We start from the raw sequence: 21,882 nt of genomic DNA on the forward strand, positions 1-21,882 counted from the left end.
GCAGTGTGGGTTCAATCCCGGCCGGCCGGTGGGAATCCCACATGGTGTGGCAGACCTCTCCTGCCTCACATGCTGCTCCCCTCAGTGGTGTGCTTTGTCAGTCTGCCTGTTCTGTTCCCCGACTTGTCTCAGGTGAGTCCTCTCACTCTCCCGAGCATCTGGCCTGTACCCCAGCTCTTGTATAAATAAAATAAATCTTTAAAAAAAAATTAAGACAAAAAAGTAAACAAATGTTACCAAGAATGTGGTGAAACTGATGCCGTCATACAATGCTGGAGAGAATGTAAAATTTTATAAAAGTCTGGCAGTTTCCTCCAAAGTTAAATCTAGAGTTAACACATGACCCACCTATTTCACTCCTATGAATTTCCCTCTAACAGGCTAGAAAACATATATCCACACAACACTCTTACACAAATATCTATTGCAGGATTATTCATAATAGTGGATTATGCATGATAGTCAAAAAGTGGAAGCAACCCAAATGGTCCTTCCACTGATGAAGGGAGAAATGAAAGGTGGTATATCCATTCTTTTGAATATTATTCAGCCATAAAAATGAAGTAATATTGTTACACAGTATGCTACAACATGGACTCTTATTAAAAAGGCCAGGCACAAAAGGCCACATATTGTGTGATTCCATTTATAACATATGACGTGAAATGTTAAGAATAAGCAGATCCATAAAGATAAGGTAAGTTGTTAGTTGCCAGAAGCTGGTGGGAAGGGATGTGACTGTTATTGGGTACAGGGGCTCCTCTCCCGGGATTAATGGCCTCTCTTCATTTTGTGCTTTTAGTCTTTCTTTCAAGCTGGAAGTGTTTCTGTTAATATAATTCTTTTTAAAATTTTGTGAGTTTTCCGTGAACCTTCTTAGAGTTCATTTTACTAGATAAAACCCATAATCAAAAAACTCTGAGATAAACCCTTCTTTGCTTTGAGCTTCTACACAGAGTAACTACGCTTGTAAGCTTCTTAGAAACCCTATTGTTTGAGTACATCTGTGAGTCACATCCTTAAACTCTGTATAGGACTTTTTATGGCTACTATTTTGAGAAATAAGCAAGATATAAACTATTTGGGGGGAAAATATGAGAAGATAAAGGTTAATAAAGGAAAGATTTTTAAACATTAAGGAGCAGTATTTGGTTTTGAAATAGCTCACTCTCTAAGAGCAAAAGTCTTAAATTAAGACTTCCAAGTAAATATCAACTAAGGTCATTACTAGAGAAATATGATATATAAATAAAATGTAAAGTACTCTTGTTAAAAATCTCTGAGTCACCAGCGTAGTGTCTGTTTCAGAGAGGTGACCTCTGCCCCCTGTTTTAAAGTAGCATTGTCATTGTCGGGGTCATTGTCATTGTCTGTTAACCCAGTCAATTTCTTTTACAGTGTTCTTATCAGAACTTACTTTATTTATCTTTTGTGCTTGTTTAATATCTGTCTCTCCTACTAGAATGGAAGCTCCATGAAGGCAAATACTTTAGGTCTAGTAAGTTATAACTTGTGCTTAAATACAATTTCTGGCACTGTTGAATGGTTGCATTAATTTTTTATTGCAAAATCTTGTCGGACATGGTCAGATGGGAGATTTTAAGTGCAAATAAGATTCTTGAAAAAATTTAAGCTATTATAACCATTAAATTGATTTCAGTGACTTGTTTACAGCCCCTTTTCTAATTGTTGAAGTTCTTCTGCAGAGCTGTCAGGTATGTTTCCTTGGTCATCCTTAATTTGCATTCATGTGAGGTCATGAAGAGTATAGTAACTATTAAATGCACTGTGGTTTGCTGATTTTCTGGGATCTGTGGGACATTGTGGCTTTTATTTTGTTTTCAAATAAAATTTTGGATAATTTCAGCCATTATCCCTTGAAATATACATTTTCTACCTCATTACTCTTTTCTCCGTTTGGGACTCCAGTTACATTTATGATGGTCTATTTAATGTTGTCCCACTAGTCCCTGATGCACAGCTGGTTTTCCTTCAGTCTTTTTTCACTCAGTTATTTAGGTTGGATGATTTATATTGATATCTTCAAATTTGCTGACTTTTAACATTTTTACTATGTCTTATCTTTTAAGTTTATGCATTTCTTTACTTGTAGAATTTCCCTTTTTTTTTTTAAGTTTTCTTTTTCTCTGCTGAGGTTCTTTATGTGTGTCTTTGTGTATACTGTGTGTGTGTGTACATCACAAACACTGAATATCTTTCCCCTAAATTTTAAAGGCATATTTATAATAGGTGCTTTAGTTAATTTGTTAAATCCAACTTCTGGGCCACCTCTGGGTCTGTTTCTGTTGACTGCTTTCTGGCTTGTATGTTGAATATTGTGATAATATGTTATAGAGACTTGAATTCTATTATCTTCCTCTCAGAAATGTTGATGTAAATTTTTTTTTTCCCTAATAGGTAAATCACCTTGAATTTGTTTAGGTCTAGTTTTATGCTTTTTCAGACTAGCTCTGTGGAGAGTGTAAGGTATTTCCCAAACCCTCCAACTTAGGAGACTCAATTCTTCTGCCTTTTCCCTGATTTTGTCAGGCTTATTTTTGGCTTAGTTAGAGCAACCCTAGAATATGCCTCACTCTCAGATAAAGTCCTTAACTCCTCGGGCTCTGCTTTTTTGGGTGTTTCAGGGATCTGTCCAGAGTGTTACAGAGGCATCATTTGGTTTCACCACTCTGTCTGGGGCCAAAACTTCTAGAAGTTTCATTGCTCCTCAGCACTGTTCGACCTCTGGTAATTTCCAGTCCATTCTTACCCTTTCACAGTTCTCTGGTAAGATTCCTCTTGGCTTGTACATGTGTAACCCACACTTCAACCAAGGATTCTTAGGCAACTTCTGCACAGGCCTCCCCTCTCCATAGCTCTCTTTTCTCTGGGGCCTTGCCCCACAGATTTTAGCTGCTTAAACTCTGTAATTTCTCCCTCCTAATTAGGCTCCAGTGGAATGCTGTATACTGCTTGAACTGTTTACTATACTTGGAGTATTCTTTCTTCAACTTTACCCTAGGTCTGCTTGAAATTCAGATCTCTATACCACAGTCAGGAACTCTCTCTTGGAGCAATCATGGTACACACCTCCTTGTTTCCCTTTCTTCAACAGTCACAGTCATCTGCCTCTTCTTAGTGCCAGAAAAAGTTGCCTTATATATTTTATCTACTCTTAAGATAGTTTATGGGAGAATGGCCAGTTTAATACCATTTATACTGCCATCCCAAGTTATTTTGAAATAACTAGTAAGAGCTATAAAAATGCTATTTATCTGCTCATGTTTGGTTTCACTATTTTTGCCATTAGAAAATGTTTTCACTTGAGATGTAGAAATCAGATATTTTAATATGTTTGTGATATTACAAGTGAAACCAATTTTCCTCTCTGACTTCTGTAGTGTATTTAATAATCAAAACAAAATTTTCAACTTTCATTATTATAAGGTCAACCTAACTCATGAAAAACAAACTTATCTTTTACTCTGTTTCATATATCACTGCTGACAACCTGATAATCTTCAACTCAGGGTCTGGTTATAGAATGATTTTTGCCAACAATCACTGATAATGATATATGAATTGGATATGAAATAGATTTTCTTCCTTTTGTATCATGACTTCCACCCAAAATTAGATTAACTTTAGATTGATTATAGAAAAATAGCTTAGCTTGAAAAAACTGTTGTTCTTTCCCTGGCCAAATGCCCTTGAATGTTAATTTAGAACTGAGATATGTTAAACTTCTACTACAGTGGTGTTATTGCAACCAGGGTGGTTACATTTCTGACACCTTCCATGAGAAGAGAATTCTTAGTTCTGGCAATCCTTATAGTGGGAAATAAGCTTTGGTATGACTTCATTATACAAAATTAATATTATATCAGTGGCATATTACTCTCATTCAGTAATAATAAGTGCATTTTATTATTTCTTGTTTATACTTTCAGGATTTTATCTTCCCCATAGTTTAATTTCTATTACCATTTTTCAGACATCGTCCAAATATCTATTTTTTAATTTTTGACTGAAAGTTGTTGATTCTCACTTCCTGCCCCTAGTATAGTAGAAGGTAGAGAATAACTGTATGTTTGAAATGAAGTTAAAAAATCTTGTTTTTTTTTCAAACCTCCTTACCAAGCACATTAAGTTAGACCTTATCCACATCTCGCCTCTCTCTTCTTATAGTCACATTTCCCCAATCTTACAATATTAAGAAGTCATTAAAATACCCTTACACCTGCAATATTCACAATGTACCTTATTTACTAGTGATGTATATGTGTGTTTACTTATTTTTTTTAGTACTGTATAATTCTCTTTTCACATTCTGGTTTTTTCATTAACTGTGTTTATTACTTCTTCATAATTACTGTGAGCTTCATAGCAAAGCTTTGTAATAGGTGACATTCTGCAAAGTTTAGCCCCACTTTTTTGTTACATCAATTTTATTTATTTTTTTAAAGGTTTTTCTTTCTTTTCTTTTTTTAAAAAGATTTATTTTTATTTATGCATACAAGAACTGGAGTACAGGCCAGAGATGTTGGGGGAGAGGGAGTGAGAGGATTCACCAGAGACAGAGTGGGAAACAGAACAGGCAGATTGACTGAAGTACACTGCTGAGGAGAGCAGCGGGAGAGTCCGGAGAGGTCTGCTGCGCCATGTGGGTTGCTCCCTGGCTGGCCGGGGATAGAACTCATGCTGCAGAGGCTGTGGACCGCTTCATAGTGTGGTGCTTAACCCCTTGCGCCACCAGGGAAGCCCTGTTACATGAATTTAATATTACTATAATTATGTTCATCCTCACTAGGTAGGGTTTATAAACATACATATATATTATATTAAATGTGATGGTGCTTAACCCCTTGCGCCACCAGGGAAGCCCTGTTACATGAATTTAATATTACTATAATTATGTTCATCCTCACTAGGTAGGGTTTATAAACATACATATATATTATATTAAATGACATCTATCTTATGCTGTTGGATATGTAAAAGAAAGTAATTGATTGGGAGAATTAGTAAAAGCATACATGATTCTTTACTTTCTGTAGTCATGCAAAATATTGTTTCAAGGGATCTATTTTAGCAACAACTTGGGAATTAATTCTCATACTATAGTTAATAAGTATTTTTTTAAACAACACTCCAGTTTATCTGGAATCCTGTTTTATTTCAAATAAGCAAGATTTTACTATACTTTCATTGGTTGATACCAGAACATTTTAATAATTGTTATTTATGATGGTAAAAAAAAACCAATTAAGGTATAGCAGTTACATTATTGCTCTTTCAATTTGTTTGCCAGTGACTTATTTGTGATGAAATAGTAATGGTAGCAAATCTTACAATACTTCAGAGCCTGTCCAGTTTGATGCTGTTTCTTCTAAACTTTTACCCCACCCCAATTACATTTTAAACAAAATAGAAAGGTACTGTTTCCATTATCAAAAAAAGTGTTTGTCTCTTGCTTCCATTTCCTCTGTATCTTTTAAAATAGAATTGAAAATAATTTTGTTTTGTACTCAGAAACGATGTGTATGTTAATTGTCTTGGGCTAAGACAATTGTATTAACTGTTTTGGAATTGCATAAGGAATATGGTTTGAATTGTTGATAAGCATGATCAGAACATTGTGGATTCTGAGGCGAATAAGTGATGAAAATATCACCAAAGTGTCCAGTCACACAAACATGCCTTTTTACTGACAGTCATTTTTTTGACTGCTGTATTGCAGCTGTTGAAAATGGACAGATAGATGTATTAAGACTGTTACTTCGACGTGGAGCAAATGTTAATGGATCCCATTCTATGTGTGGATGGAATGCCTTGCACCAGGCTGCTTTTCAGGTAACCTCTGAATTTATTATTTCATTTCCATGTAAATTGTGTGTTTTGCCCTTTTAAAATGACAGTTCTATACAGTTTTTGCTTCCTACTTGCATGTGATTTATGATGTTTAGTGCAGTACAGAAAAGCCAGTCTAAATGCTAATGATCATTCTGAATAAGCCAACTGCTCTAGTAGTTCTAGCAGCTTTGGACTGCAGGGATTATCTAAATTTTTCAAATGTTGATAGCATAGTTAAGATGCCATCAGAATATTTGGGATATAAATTGATAATGAACAATGGCTTATTTTATTTAAAGAAGTATCTTTAAAAACTGTGATCACTCCTTAGACTAACAAGCTAATTTTGCAGGATTTTTAAAAGAATTATAATTCCTATAAATTATAAATCAGTGTTTCATCTGTATGTTTAATGGGCTAAATAAAGGTATAGAATAATTTGATTATTTAACATTTTCTTCCCATCCTAAAATATACTTACAAAGAAAATTTTCCTTTAGTAGGGATTAAAAAAACAAGCCCAAAACAAGAAAAGAGATACCTTCTATTTTCTTTGTTTTCTCTTATTTAAATTATGAATTTATGCTTTAGGAAAATGCTGAGATCATAAAATTGCTTCTTAAAAAAGGAGCCAACAAGGAATGCCAGGATGACTTTGGAATCACACCTTTATTTGTGGCTGCTGAATATGGCAAACTAGAAAGCTTGAGCATACTTATTTCTTCAGGTAAGATTAATCCACTAGTCTTTTCACTGTTAAGATGAGTTTTATCTTTGTGACTTCGTAAGGAGAATAATTCCTGACCAGATATAAATCAGGTTGTGAAATTTATGATTCTATGTTAGTGGTAAATAAGAATACATATAATAAGTTGATTTATAAGCTTGCTTAGTAAGTGTCTATTGCCAACATAATAGAATGCCCAGCTACTAATTTATCTGAGGAGGAAAATAATGATCCATCACTAAACCAGGTTTATTGACAAGTTGAGTGATGGGGCTGTTCTTTCTAACAGGGTTCTGAGAAGATCCAACTCTCTAGGGTAGAAGGCTAGTTTAGGTTTAATTAATTTGTTAGGTAATTATTTTATATATTAAGTCTTTGAATTATCTGTTCTAATCAATTGGGTGATTATTTAAATGGGTTTATTTCAAAGTATGTTATACTTTATTATGTTAATAGTAACATAAACCTGATGAACATTTCTCCATGACAACCAGTGCACATTCAGCATTGCCAGAGAAGATAATATTAACATGGTATTCTTGCTCTATCATTTCTGTGACCAGAAATGTTTATTATATAATGACTTTTAAATTCCTCTAAGCACTGTGTATGTGCTCATGCTACTTAGCTGATGAGACATGAATAGTCAAGAGCAGAAAGGAAATACCACTGTGCTTTCCAACGGGCAAATTTTTCCCTTCAACACTAGGCTTTTTAGTTATCTTCTGCGTTAGACTTTTAAATTAACTGCAAGTATATAAAACAAAGTTTGTTTACTTAGCAAGGCATATATTTTATTTCTTCTTTTTCATACAAGCCACTAAATACTCAAGTTGAAGTAAGAAGCAGAACATTCATTGCCAAATTAAGGTATTCTTACATTGAGTTTATTAATCTTACAGTTGAGAGTAATCTCTAAACTCATTTATTTAAATATGTATGTTTTTGATCAAGAATTCCAGACCCTGAGTGTTTCTGTGCCTTTTCAAGACAAACTGAAGTCTTGAACTCAGGTCTTCTGACTTCTTGTCTTCTTCTACATTGCTGAGGACAGTCCTGATTTTTTCTTTTTTAATATTTAAGTGAAGTAACAATTGATCCTGAGTCTTTTTATGGCTTCCAGTCCTATAAGTTAATATTTAGAATATATAATTAGTATTCAGAATAAAATAGGTTCACCTTATGGCCCAACTGGTCTTCTGGACCACTAACTACCTGTTTTGTTTTGTTTAGTTCTTTTTTCCCTTTCTCCTCTATGAATAGTTATGAAGAGAAAATTGAAAAGGTGTGTAGTTATGTTTATAATATATGTTTTTTACTCCTAAAATGACTTTTCTTTCAGTGAGTTCTCTTTCATTTTCCTGACATCTCTACATGAAATCTTATAGAGATTGGTTTCTTATTCTTTTTGATACTTTGAAATTGTCAAAATTTAACATTGCTTAAAGAAGAAAGTCAAGTAGATTTCTTTCTTAGTCTCTTTTCTGAGATCAACACTAGGTGAAGCATCTATCTTGTGTAAATCAAGAAGATGCTGCTTGTCTACATATGTTGGATATCAAGTTAAAATTTCTGAAAATTCCATAAACTTTAACCATTTGTGTCTACATAGTGTTGACACATCTTGGATCTTTGTTTTATATAATATGCATTTATGGCAATCCTTTTAAATAAGAGTCTTTTTCCATCTCAGAATGATGGCTTTCCCACTGAGATGTTTCAAATAGTTAACAATTCTCACAGTCATGTAAATAACACTATACTTAGCATATTTAACACATTATTTGTCAATGAGAAGAGTTTATGTAAGTCTGCTATTTTTAGTACCTTCACAAAATTTGAGGTTATTTTCAATTTTTTCAAGTCTTTATATACTGCTGCCTAAATGTGTTTAGATTTTTGCTTTTAAAAAACCAGCCCAGAAAACCATTTAAATAGATGTTTCCCTTTTTATTCTAAGCTCTATCATGCAGTGGTCATGATGAAAAGGGATGTAAGAAAGAGTTTCCTCAATACTAGTTTGAAGACATAGCCCCTGTGTATGTCACATCTACCTGAAGTTGTTTTCATAACTCTTATTGTGAATCATTTAGTGACATCAGTAAAGCCTCATAGTATTTTTCTAAACATTTTCAGATAAGAAAGGTTATTCATATTTGATCATTTGCATTTTTTGTTTTTAGAAAATTACTTGTTGGACCCACATAGTGCTTGCTGAGGAGGAATTGGAATGAAATGAATCCTTCATTGAATAAGATTTTTGTTTTAGCTTAAAAATGAATTATGAAATATTCATCACTTGTTTTCTTACTAGCATGAAAATAAAAATAATTTAAACAGTACTCAATAGTTAGGAAAATCATTGTTTACACAACTATAGCCACTGAGGAGGAAATACTGGTCTATGAAACTCTTTTATGGCATCTACTTTGAAATTTATGTTATATATATATTTGCATAAATGAAGATTGTTTGTTAAATGTTTTATTTTATTTGTATTAGGTGCAAATGTCAATTGTCAAGCCTTGGACAAAGCTACCCCCTTGTTCATTGCTGCTCAAGAGGGCCACACGGAATGTGTGGAGCTTTTGCTGTCTAGTGGGGCAGATCCTAATCTTTACTGTAATGAGGACTACTGGCAGTTACCTATTCATGCAGCTGCACAAATGGGCCACACAAAGTAAGTGTTAAAAACAGAAAGTTAAAATGGTCTCATGATTAAAAGGCATAATAAGGAATAAATCTTCTGGGCCAGACCTTTCACCTCCAGGCAAAATCCTTGGCATTTCCTTTGTTACCATTCTGCTAGGTGAGTAGATCTGCCTCTCCTATCTCCCCCTCTCTTGGAGCCCATGCCATCCCTAACTCTTCTTAGTCTTGCACCTTCCTAGTGTGAGACATTGTGATTAGAGAGAGAATAACCTGTGGACTTTCTCAGAGTGTTGTCTTCTTGTGATTTAACAGATTATGGCTATACATTCCTCTCCAGTTTTATCCTAGGCATCTTTAGGTTGTAATCTGATGAGTTTATTCAGCTAATGTTGCTTTCCTAACCCCAGAAAGCTTTTGAGTTTGTTATTCCTGTTGGAATTGAGTCTTTCTTTCATGTGGACTGGGTCATCCTCTTCATATTGTATCATTTGACTGAACTTTATCCAATCTTAAGTCCAACCCTGGTACTTCTACTTATTTCTGTTACTCTTCTTCCTTAGCCAAAACTTTGCAGGAAATTTTTAGTATTTTCTGGAGAGAGAGACAGAGAGAGAGACAGACAGAAACAGTCACTGACTGAAAGAAAAATTAAACTTAACATTGGTCGTTCCAGGAATCTTTATACCTGGCTATGAAATATTGCAGTCTATCTTAACATGAATTGACACTGAATAATTTTACATCATTCCTTTTTGTACAATGTATGCTTTCTTCTCTCAGGTGTAGTCCTCGTAGAATTCCCACCACCAATTCACCCATGCATCATCACCATAGTCCCTATGCTCTTCACTCCCTCTTCCTCCCACTCCCCTGAAGAATGTCTCTGATTTATAGTTGTCTGTTCATTTTGGTTTTTCATTTACCATATTTTTTCCCCCTGATCCCTTGTTTCCTCTACATTCTTCCTATTATTGAAGCCATCTGATATTTTCTTTTTCTTTCTGGCTTATTTCACTGAGCATGATCCCTTCCAGTTCCATCCATATTGCTGCAGATGGCATGAGTTTATCTATTTTAATTGCTGAGTAATATTCCATTTTGTGTATATATAACATCTTCCTGATCCAGTCATACATTTTTGGGTATTTGGGTTGTTTCCATATCTTACCTGTTGTAAATAGTGCTGCAATAAACATAGGGATTGCAGGTATCATTTTGAATTAATGTTTTTGTATCCTTTGGGTAGATACCTAGGGGTGGAATTGCTGGGTCATATGGAAGCTCCATTTTTAGTAGTTTGATGAATTTCTACACAGCTTTCCATAGTGGTTGGACCAGTTTGCACTCCCACCAGCAGTGTAGGAGAGTTCCCTTTTCTCCACATACCTTGCCAACATTTGTTGTTGCTAGTTTTTTAAATATGTGCCATTCATTGTGGTTTTGATTTGCATTTCCCTCATTACAAGTGATGTTGAACATCTTTTCATATACATGTTGGCCATTTACATTTCTTCCTTGAAGAAGTTTCTTTTTAGCTCTTCTGCCCATTTTTTGACTGGATTGTTTACTTTGTTCTTGTTGAGTCTCATCAGCTCTTTGGTAGATCTTTGTGGTTAGTTCCTTATCAATAGTATTATGTGTAAAAATTTTCTCCAGTCAGTAGGATGTCTCTTTGTTTTGGTTAACTGTCTATTTTGCTGTACAGAGCTTTTTAGTTTGATGTGGTCCCAGATGTTCATCTTTTCGTAAAAGTGAAATATTTTACTTAAATTTAGTGAGATGGTCATTATTTTAGTATATTTGCTAATAGAAAACATTGTGCAATTTGGTCATTATGCCACTAGGTGGCATGGTATTTTACTACCATTTCCTTAACAATCTTTGTTGTAAGCATATTTGTGTGTTGAGTATAATTTTTCCAACCCTTTTAAAAAATTAAAAACATTCATTAAAATTCAAGAGACATTAACTATATCCTTTATTTTAGCAAAATGCTTTTTTGCTAAAAATAAGGGGACAAGGATGCAGAAAAATTTCTTTAAATTAATGAGTGGATGACTCTTAAAATATGTTACAGGGCTTCCCTGGTGGTGCAAGGGTTTAAGTGTCAGTGCCAGCCAGCCACTGAGGCATGAGTTCCATCCCTGGCCAGGGAGCTGACTCACATGGCACAGCAGATCTCTCCTATCTCACCTGCTGCTCCCTTCAGCAGTGTATTTTAGTTGATCTGCCTGTTCTGCTTCCCACTCTGACTCCAGTGAATCCTCTCACCCCCTGCACCTCTGGCCTACATCCCACTTCTTGTATGCATAAATAAATAAAAAAGTATATATATATGTTATAAAAATGTTGTCTAGGGCCTCCCCTGGTGGCATGGGCAGTTGAGCGCAGCACTGTGAAGCTGTCTGCAGCCTCTACAGCGCAGGTTCAATCCCGGCTGGCTGGCGAGATACCCACATGGTGCTGCAGACCTCTCCTGTCTCGCCTGCTGCTCCCCTCAGTAGTGTATTTCAGTTAGTCTGCCTGTTCTGTTCCCTACTTTGTCTCTGGTGAATTCTCTCAGCCTCCCGTATATCTGGCCTGTTCCCCGGTTCTTGTATGCATAAATAAATAAATCTTTAAAAAAAATAAGAATGTGTCTATACTAATATGCCTATAAAAAAATGAAATGCCCCATAACTTGTATATTTGCAGAATCTTGGATTTGTTAATACCACTTACTAACCGGGTCTGTGACACTGGGCCAGACAAAGTGAGCCCTGTGTACTCGGCAGTGTTTGGAGGGCACGAAGAATGCCTAGAAATGTTACTCCAGTGTGGCTACAGCCCAGATGCACAGATGTGCCTCGTCTTTGGATTCAGTTCTCCCATGTGTATGGCTTTCCAAAAGGAGTATGTATATTTGTTCTATTTTTTTCTTTTCTGCTATATAGAGATATATTTTTAAGTGAAAATAGTTTTGTTTGTCGAAGTGAAATACATCTCTATATAGCAAATGCCTTTCTTTTGTGATGAAATTTAATAATGAGTGCTAGATTGCTAATTTAAATACAAAAAAAAACAGACAAACAAAATTCCTTCTTGATAACCTTGTACAAAGTATAATAAAATTGTCGTGATCTTTTCAGATTTATTTCCTTCCCTCTTTGAGTCTGGATTATATTTCTAGAGTGTATCTATTCTAGGGTATACTTTCAATGTATTAAAGTAAATGAAGGATTCTTCTGATATCCTTGGTCTTCGAAACAGTTAAGAATCAAGACAAGTTTTCAGTTGTATGAGTAAGATGTGAGGATCTAATACACAGCATGATGACTGTAGTTAGTACACTGTATTGCATAACTGAAATTTGCTAAGATAGTAGTGCTTATGTGCTCTCACCAAGAAAGAAAAAAAGTTAAGTATGTGAGGTGATGGAAGTGCTAATTAACTAAATGTATGTATAGCAAATCATCAGATTGGACACTTTAAATACTTACTGTTTTATTTGTCAGTTATACCTCAATAAAAATGGGGGGTAGGAAATTAAAAATTGCTTTATCAAGTAAGATACTATGGGGGCCTCTCTGGTGGTAGCCTAGGGGTTAATGTCACCACAGCAGCCTGAGTTAAATCAGCACTTTGAAATCAGTTCCTTATCAGTTGTATGTATGCAAATATTTTCTCCCAATCAGTAGGGTGTCTCTTTGTTTTGGTTAATGTATCTTTTGCTATATAGAGCTTTTTAGTTTGATGTAGTCCCAGTTGTCTATCTTTTCTTCTCTTTTAAAAAGAAAAAAATTTATACGAGATTGTTTCTTTCCATTAGAAATTGAAAAAAGGGAAATTGGCTATGGCTATTGCTAAAGAAAGTGGTATCATGGAGATTGCTCACATTGTTTATTAACTTTTTTATCAAGTATTTTGAGTAGAGGTATTTAATTGCATAAATCTATCATACTTATAGTAATTTTCAATGTATCAATGATGATAATTTTAAAAATTATTTAAGTTGAATGTTTTAAAAATCTGAGACTGCTCCCTGTTCTAAGGGAAAAATGATAAACTGTAGGAGTGTATATGTTAAAAAGTATTGCTCTCCCCAATTCTCCACCCCTCCCCCCAATTTCAATCTATTAGACATGTAAAATCATCTGTTATTCCATTTGCCATTCCTTTTCTGCAGCTGTAAATACTAGTAACTATTTGTAAGAATTATGTTTTATGTAAGAGTCTAACTTCTCTTCTTTATTTTTTGTGGTGGAGCTGTGAATTTTTTGGAATTGTGAATATTCTTTTGAAATACGGCGCCCAACTAAATGAACTTCATTTGGCATACTGCCTGAAATATGAGAAGTTTACAGTATTTCACTACTTTTTGAAGAAAGGTTGCCCGCTGGCATCATGGAACCATATGTCTGAGTTTATAAATCACGCAATTAAAGCACAGACAAAATATAAAGAATGGTTACCATCTCTTTTGCTTGCTGGATTTGACCCAGTGAATATACTCTGCAATTCTTGGTAAGAAGTCCTACCATTGTGGACCTTATCCCTTATTAGTGAACTTTCTATTTAACTTTCCCCAGTTTCTTGGATTTCCTGCAAAGGTGTTTGTCTTCTGACTCTGATGACTGGGTTGGGGTAGAGTTGGGAGACTGGTAACAGTGAGATTAAATGTAAAGATACAGTCCTGGGAAAAAACAAGAAGTGACTAGAAGGGAGTAAAGACTGCAGTGTTTGTGTTTTTAGCTACTGAACTATGTTGCCTTAGCTGTGTGTATCCACAGGGATTTGGCAGTTGCCTAACCTTGGTGATCTGTACCAACTTTTCTTGCCCCTTCCTACTCTTAAATTAGGAAGAACCTCTGCAGGAAAAAAAAAAACTTAAACATTGCCACTTCTTTTCCTTTTCAGCACATTTCGTGTTCTGATGGAAGTAGAGGGAATTTTTAGCTTTATTCTGCTAGAAAACTGTAAAATATACTCTTCCATTCCCAATTCTAATACAGCTTCCGCCCTCCCCACCATGTGAATAGTCCATTTGAGAATTTTTGTGGTAATGAGCCATTGGGTATGTGCTATATTTACTGGATGTGTTAGGATAGAAAGAAGAACCTGTAAGTTATAAATTATTTTTTAAGTAAACTGTAAACTTTTAGTATCTGAATTGAGACTGCCAATATATGTATTTTTCTCTGAAGGAGTAACTTTAGTCACTTTATATTCATTAGAAAAAATACAATGGAAAATTTCACTTTAGCAATGAAAATGCTTAACACGGTCAAATTTTTGTTCACCAATCTTTTATTGAATGTATAAAACCAGTGTTTATGCTGAATATGATAAATGTTTTGCTTTCTTTGATCAAATTTACATTCAGAGAGCTGTTATAAGAAAAATCTCCCATAAAAATTCCAATATGTTGTTAAAGTGGATTTTGCTTGTATCTTATTTATATCACATGTAAGTCTGTTGCTTAATCTTTGTCCTGTAAATTATAAATGTCTTTCGTAGGTATTGCTTGTCTTAAACAGTTTTAAAAATGTATCTGGCTGAATAATTGCCCTGTCACAATTTAATCTACAAAGTTGAAATATTTTTCCAACTTTAAATGCAAGACTAAACTCACCCCCAATGTAATCAGCAAATAATAGAAAGTAAATGTCATCTCTACATTTAGTTGATTAACTGTCACTTGTTTATGATTGTGCAACTGCTTTGTACAATGTAATGGCCAATGTAGTACAGTAACAATACATTTTTGGTGGCATTATCTGCATTGGTAAAATAAAATCACCATTATATTAACTAGAATTGTGTAAACCGATTTGGCTTTTGTGTGTATGTTTAGATAACTGCATAAAAATGACTTTGTGTTTGGTTATAGTAAGACTTAAAGGCGAAAAATGAACCATAAAGAAAGAAATAAGGAACCAGATCCAAATAACCTTTCATGTGGGGCTCCTAGAAAGTCAAGGAGATTGTTTGCCTTCGAATCTTTTTTTATCATTTCACTTACTCTTACTTCCTTATGTTATGATTTCACCAAGAGCTGCCCTAGAAGGAAAATCTTTTCCAAAGCTGTTTGTATTACACTTGAAGTTCTTCTTCATACATGTTTGCATATTCCAGAAGTAAGAATTTGGGAAATAATTTTTATGCTTTTTAATCAGTCATTTCAAGGATATTTTGAATTATGAGAAATAAATTGTCTTTGAGATGACAAATACAAAGTATTTAGTTTCTTTCCTTTCCTTCTGTTTATTTCTTTTTCAGTCCTTGTTTAGTAATGTTGCCAGAAAAGCCATCTTGAAATGAATTTCTGTTTTTGAAGTAATTATCAGAGACCCTAATCATTTTATTTATTTTTCTTCAAATAGTGTTATGGTAGGAGGGAATATCTAAATACAGGATGGGTAATCTTGTTAGAGCATAGAATTCTCTCTGAACTTTGACTGCATTTCATGTGTACAGTGGTATGAGATCTACTGGATAAATAGTTCTGGTAATTTCAAATAATTATATATCATTTCATAGTTTTAAAAGTATACTTATAATCTCATTATTTCCACAAATATTTCACTGAAATAGACAGGTTAAGTGTTATTCTCATTTTAGTGACCAGCATCAGGGCTTAAAGAGTTTAGGCATCCTGTTTGTAGGTAGTAGAGGTAGTACTAGAAATTAGAACTTTTCTTAGACTAATGCTCTCTCATTTAGGATTCAAGTTATTATAAAATTGGAGAAGCCTCTTTTGGGTGCTGGGAAATCTGACATAATATTGAAAAATTAGAGGGAGAACTGTTTGATTTGGACACCTTCTTTTCATCCTTAAAGACACAACTTACTCCAGTACATCCTTTAAAGCTGAATGTATAATGGGGTAGATTCTTAGAGAAGAACAGCTGTATGTCCCTGGGAGTTAGGTGGAAACAAACGATCTCCCCTGTATACTCAATTTAGTGATGTCTTTTGGTGTTTGGGTTTTATCCTTTCAGGACTATTAGAAATGTGTCTGTAAAGATAACCAGTCTAGATTTGGCAAGACGGTCCAGTTAGGAGGAGATAGTGGCAAATCCACTGCTGACATTGGTGCTGTCTGTCTTTCCTTACCACTGCTGCTGGGAAACTGCAAGGAGTCTTCCTTCTGTCTACAAGAGTAGAGATTCCTCTTATTATCTATTAGACAACTAAACACAGTTAATTCAATTTCTTGTAGGAATCATTGAGTAATATACACTGAACTTAACTCTAGTTACCTGAGTATTTTCTGTACTCTAGATTTCTATCTTTTACATTAAGATATTGTAAGAATAGATATGTGGTATTTGTTTTCAAGATGAACACTTGGTATATTTTGTGTCTAATGGTGTATTAACATCTCACTAATTTAGGATTGACTCAGTCAGTGATGACACCCTTATCTTCACATTGGAGTTTACTAATTGGAGGAGACTTCCTCCAAATGTTGAAAAGATGCTCTCTATTCGTGCCTCAAACTCCTCTTGGGCGCTACAGCAACATATTGGTAAGAAAATACCACTTTTAAACTCACTTCACTACTATTTTTCTCTTCCTTCTTTTGCTGTATTGTAATTTTAGGTGGTGTCTTCAGAGAATGTCTATTAAATTGGGCACCATTTTCATTTTCTTTATGTGGGGGAAGATTAGGACTGTGGGTAGTTATAGTCATTTCCTTCAACAAAAATCATCTGATTTTGGAAGTTTAGCCTAAGGAATATAAATAGAAAAGGAGCTGTTACTAATATTTTAATGTAATATCCTTTTATTTTAAATAAGGATTATGTGAACAATAGTGAGTCCTAAAAATCTTGTTAGTGAATATTTAGTTCATAGTCAGAAAAAATGCTAAACTTTATTGTCTGTTTGGAATGTATATGGATTTGTGTTCTTCCTTTAATATTTTATCAGCTGTAAAAAAGGAAGTGTTATCATCCTTTATACCTGTCCTTACTGATTATATGTCAGTATGTTGGTATGATATAACAATGGCGGGAGCTATGGAAGAAAACTCTGTGACTTGATTACTATTTTAAATGACTTATAGTAAATCCCTCTTACCCTTATTAAAAAGCTTTAAACCTAGTTTAAAAAATTAAAGAGTACTCAGGTTTTATACAAGGAAACAAGTCTAAATATAATATATGCAAAGTATTCCTATTCCAATTTATTCTACTTCATTTTATTAACCACATTATGTCTTGTTAGAAAAATTATTTCTTCACTGATATTTTACATGAAATGTAATTTTTCATAAAACATGTTGAATAGGTTTTTAACAAGTAAGCTTTATGCATATGTAGAAACGTATCTAATTTCTTGGGAAATTACATTTAAGTAAATTTTTTCAATCAAAAACAGACATTCAGGAAAATGTGCTCTTGAACTAAGTGTATTCAAAACTGTTAAAGGTTTCTGTTGAAGCAAAAAATATCACAAAATTTCTTTAGTGATAATGTTGGAAAAACTCACTTGCATGTAATTCCTAATGTTGAGAATTGCATCTGCTTTTATTAATTATGTATTTGCATCAGAAGAGAACATGTATCTATTCAGAATAGATAGACTATGGGACAATGAACTTGGGAACAAAAAGTCAAAAGAGGGAGCATATGCCAAATGGGAAAATTATCACAGCATATCAATTAGTAAAGATATGTGAGAGTTTACTCTGAAGACTTTCACATATGGCAGATTGGTCCAGATGAAGGTAAAAATTGTGCCTGAGTACATTACCCTGCAGTAGACTAAATCTGTCAAGGGGTTCTTGTTTAATTAGGCACTAGGTAGAGCTTGTGTAGGTAATAATCATCATCTCTAAGAGGATTTTATTTTGGCTAAGAATTGCAGAATCCTTTAGCAGAGTTGTTAATATAGCTAATGCTTTTCTGATCTATTTCTTTAGTTAAGATATCTTTTCTTGCTTCAGGCCCATATTTCCAACTGACTTTTGGATGTCTTCATTTGGTGCCCCACAATTGGCCATATCCAAAACTTAAAATTGTCATTTTCCCTGCAAATCCTGCTGTTTCTTCTGTTTCCTGGTTAGGAGATAGAGTAGTGTGATAGTACTTGTAGCAAAGAAAGTAAATCATCCCAGGCAGCTGTTCACTGTTTCTTTTCATATGTTCAGAGGTTTGCTCATTGTCTTGTGACCTGTGCATGAGTTCTTGATCTTAAAGATGAATTATGTGCTTTTTTCCCCCCAAAAATAGAGCCCTTCCAATTTTCTTAACCTTTTTTTTTTTCGTTAATGACATGTAGCTACCAGTAGTATACAACCTAGCACATATTGTCTAAAATTTATGTTGAATTAAGCTCATGATGACATTTTAACTAAGTGAGAAAGACACTTTGTTATGGGAAGATGATTTTGAAAAATAATATTTCTGTTGTTACCTGATTTTCGTACCAAAAACAGTACATGTCACCTACAAAGACTCTCATTTAAAATACTTGGAAATAATTTCCCTGGATTTTGAGTGCATTCAATGTAAATGCAAAAAAAGCAAAACTTTTTTCTTTAGTATCTTAATCCAGTATTTTTTAAATAATTGTATTTTTTAATTGAGGTAATACTGGTTTACACACTATATATGATTTAGGGATATAGGCTCACCTCTGTATGAATAATCCACCATAGTCCATTGGCTCTTGTCCCCCTTTTTCTTCTCATTCACCATCCACCCACTCTGATAGTCTCAATTTTGCAGTCAGGTTTTTAGGATTTGGATTCGTTTTGGTTTAGTTTTACTGTTTCTTGGTTTTGTTTCTTTGTATTTCATATATAAGTGAAATCATCAGTATTTTTCTTTTTTTCTTTCTTAAAGATTTATTTATTTATGCATACAAGAACTGGGGTACAGGCCAGAGGTGTGGGGGTTGAGAGGATTCACCAGAGATAGAGTGGGGAACAGAACAGGCGGATTGACTGAAATACACTGCTGAGTGAAGCAGCAGGCGAGTCAGGAGGGGTCGGCTGCGCCATGTGCATCACCTCCCTGGCTGGGGATTGAACTCGTGCTGCAGTGGCTGCAGATAGCTTCATAGTGCTTCAACTAAACCCCTTGCGCCACCAGGGAGGCCCAGTATTTTTCTTTTTCAGTGTCTTATTTTGCTTAGAATCCCCTCAAGGTCCATTCATGTCGTTAAAAATGGCAAGATTTCATCCATATAGCTGAGTAGTATTCCATTGTGTATATATACTATATTTATTTATCCATTCCTATGCTGTTGGGCACTTTGGTTATACAACCATAGCTTTGCTGCTGTAAATAGTGCTACAGAACATAGGAGATCTAGAGATAAATTGGATTTAACAATATTAAAAATGATTGGGTCGGAAAAATGACTTAAAAAATTGCATGGATTTAGATATCATATTCTAGTCTATGATCAGTGTCATAATCTGAGAGAGATTTATTTAACAAATTAAAATATGGTTTTAACAGATTTTCATGAAAGTATGTTTTACATACGGCTTCTGGGCTTTTTCATATTGTAAATCCAAGGGATGACTTGATCTTTTCTCAGCCTAGTGGTAACACATCTGGAAATACTATGCATCACTAAAACTTTCATACTAATTTTGCATGCTTTGAAATATTGCATATATGATAATCTACAGGTGAAAGATTTCCTCAGTCAAATGAATATAGTTCTTAACTCTAATTGTTCATCAGGCCAGTGATCTGTTGTGCTTGTAAGAATAAAAACAAAATGGTATGATTAAAATGGGAGCCATTGCTTCTCTTTTTGTATTCCTTTCCTTTTTTTTTTCTTTTATTAAATGGAAAGACCTTCTGAAACTTATGATAGTTCCAGTAATTTAGAAAATTTAGGGAATTTAAAGGTCCCAAGATGTAGAGTCACATCGTTGAATCTATTATAGTATCAACTGTTGTTGATGTGCACTGTCAATGTGGGCAAGTCATTCCAGCTTCCCATAACAAATGTACTTGTCTATTTTGACATAATCACAAATAATTAAGCTCCACACACATATAGCATAAGCAAAGAAATGGTTTATTTAGTTGTGTAGTGAAAAGACCTGGAAAGACTTACCAGTGGTATAGGAGGCTTTGGAGCAGCCAGAGGTACTCTGCTCAGTCAGCCTGAGGATCTGTAAGTCAGTGTTGTCTGTCAAATCTGAGAAGCTGGAGAAGCATAAAGGTTTCCTTAGGTACTAGTAAGCAGCTTTCCTCTGGGTTGTATGACAATCCTTTATCTTCCTTCACGGTGTCTATATTGACAAGAATGTGCAGAAAGAAGAGATGCAGTTTAACATGACACATATTAAAATCCAGCTGAAGATAAGTTAAAATTATCTTAACTAACCTCACTTTAACTCAGTGCATTCAGTTTTGTCACTTCTTGGTCAGTCCTACCTGACTATTTACATGGCATACTCTGCGTCCACAGCTGCTAGGCTACTCTCTGGCTTTTCAACATATGTTTGCCCCTACCAGCTGAGTTGTGTGCTAAGTTATGCTTATTTCCACAATTTTATTGTATTTGTTTATGTCCTGTGGCTTTAGGATCAATTACTGTCCCTGATCTCACTGGGTTACAGGACTTCTTCATACCTTTATACTTTTTTTTTTTAATTTATTTATGCATACAAGAATTGGGGTACAGGCCAGAGGTGCGGGGCATGAGAGGATTCACCAGAGACAGAGTGGGGAACAGAACAGGCAGATTGACTGAAACACACTGCTGAGGGGAGCAGCGGGCAAGTCAGGAGAGGTCTGCTGCACCATGTGGTTAGCTCCCTGGCCTGGGATCAAACTCATGTTGCAGTGGCTGCCGATAGTACTTGTCCTTGCTGCTCTGATCCTGATCTGTTACATTTCCCAGGGATTAATAGAATAATATTTTTATTTACATAAAAGTATGTTTTTAACTCTCAGTTTCCATAGACATAACTTCTTTAGTTAATACTTTTTATCTTGGAAAATGAAACTACTATTATACGGTTCTTAATTAAGTATTTGTGGATTCTCCTTTATTTGGTGATTAGCTTTTGGCAGCAGTGGTTGTAGTGGCTGTGATTAAATGTTTACACATTTTGGGGTTAGTTACACCTGAGTTTGAGTCCGGGCTCTCGCATTTACTTGATGTATGACCTTTGGAAAATTAACTTAAACCACTACTTTCTTATGTCTACAAGAGTGTGATAAGATAAACTTCATAGGATTAATGAAGATTATATAATGTATGTGTGAAGACTACGTATGGCATGTGAATTAATCAATAAATGTTCCTTTTGTTTCTGTGCCAGTTTTAAAGTTCCATTCTATGTGATGGATAAAAAGAGGTTAACTCTAACTGCATATTTACTCATTTGATGTGGTAGATCTGTAGATCATTTGCAATGAAAAAGAGAGGAATATAGCATCTGCTGTTGTGAGATTCTGTCATTTTTACTTAATCCATTTCTTAAGCACCAACTGATATTACTGGACCTTTAGAATTTGAACATTTAGTTTTATGTAACCTTGAGTAGTGATTTAGACTATGTCACCAATAGCTGGTAATCATCCTAGTGTAAATAATTTTTCAAAGTAAGTCTAAACAACATAATATCTCATATTTTACTACATAGTAGGGGGAGGTATTTCTTTTAATGTTATTATATTTACTATATA

At 34.5% G+C, this 21,882-nt stretch overlaps 1 protein-coding gene across 2 annotated transcripts in view; it reads left to right on the forward strand.

Moving 5' to 3' along the window:
* Positions 1–21,882, forward strand: part of ASB3 (ankyrin repeat and SOCS box containing 3) — a 93,726-nt gene that overhangs the window by 71,275 nt on the left and 569 nt on the right. For both annotated transcript variants that reach the window (XM_037528073.2, XM_037528074.1), the window contains exons 4-9: positions 5,741–5,853; positions 6,445–6,580; positions 9,083–9,260; positions 11,927–12,124; positions 13,478–13,735; positions 16,609–16,742. In XM_037528073.2, coding sequence (XP_037383970.1) covers positions 5,741–5,853; positions 6,445–6,580; positions 9,083–9,260; positions 11,927–12,124; positions 13,478–13,735; positions 16,609–16,742 — 1,017 coding nt within the window. The remainder of the gene's footprint in view (positions 1–5,740; positions 5,854–6,444; positions 6,581–9,082; positions 9,261–11,926; positions 12,125–13,477; positions 13,736–16,608; positions 16,743–21,882) is intronic.

The sequence above is a fragment of the Talpa occidentalis genome, unplaced genomic scaffold (assembly GCF_014898055.3).
Source record: "Talpa occidentalis isolate TD23 unplaced genomic scaffold, MPIMG_talOcc4v2.1 talOcc4.5, whole genome shotgun sequence".
In the NCBI taxonomy this organism is placed as follows: Eukaryota; Metazoa; Chordata; class Mammalia; order Eulipotyphla; family Talpidae; genus Talpa; species Talpa occidentalis.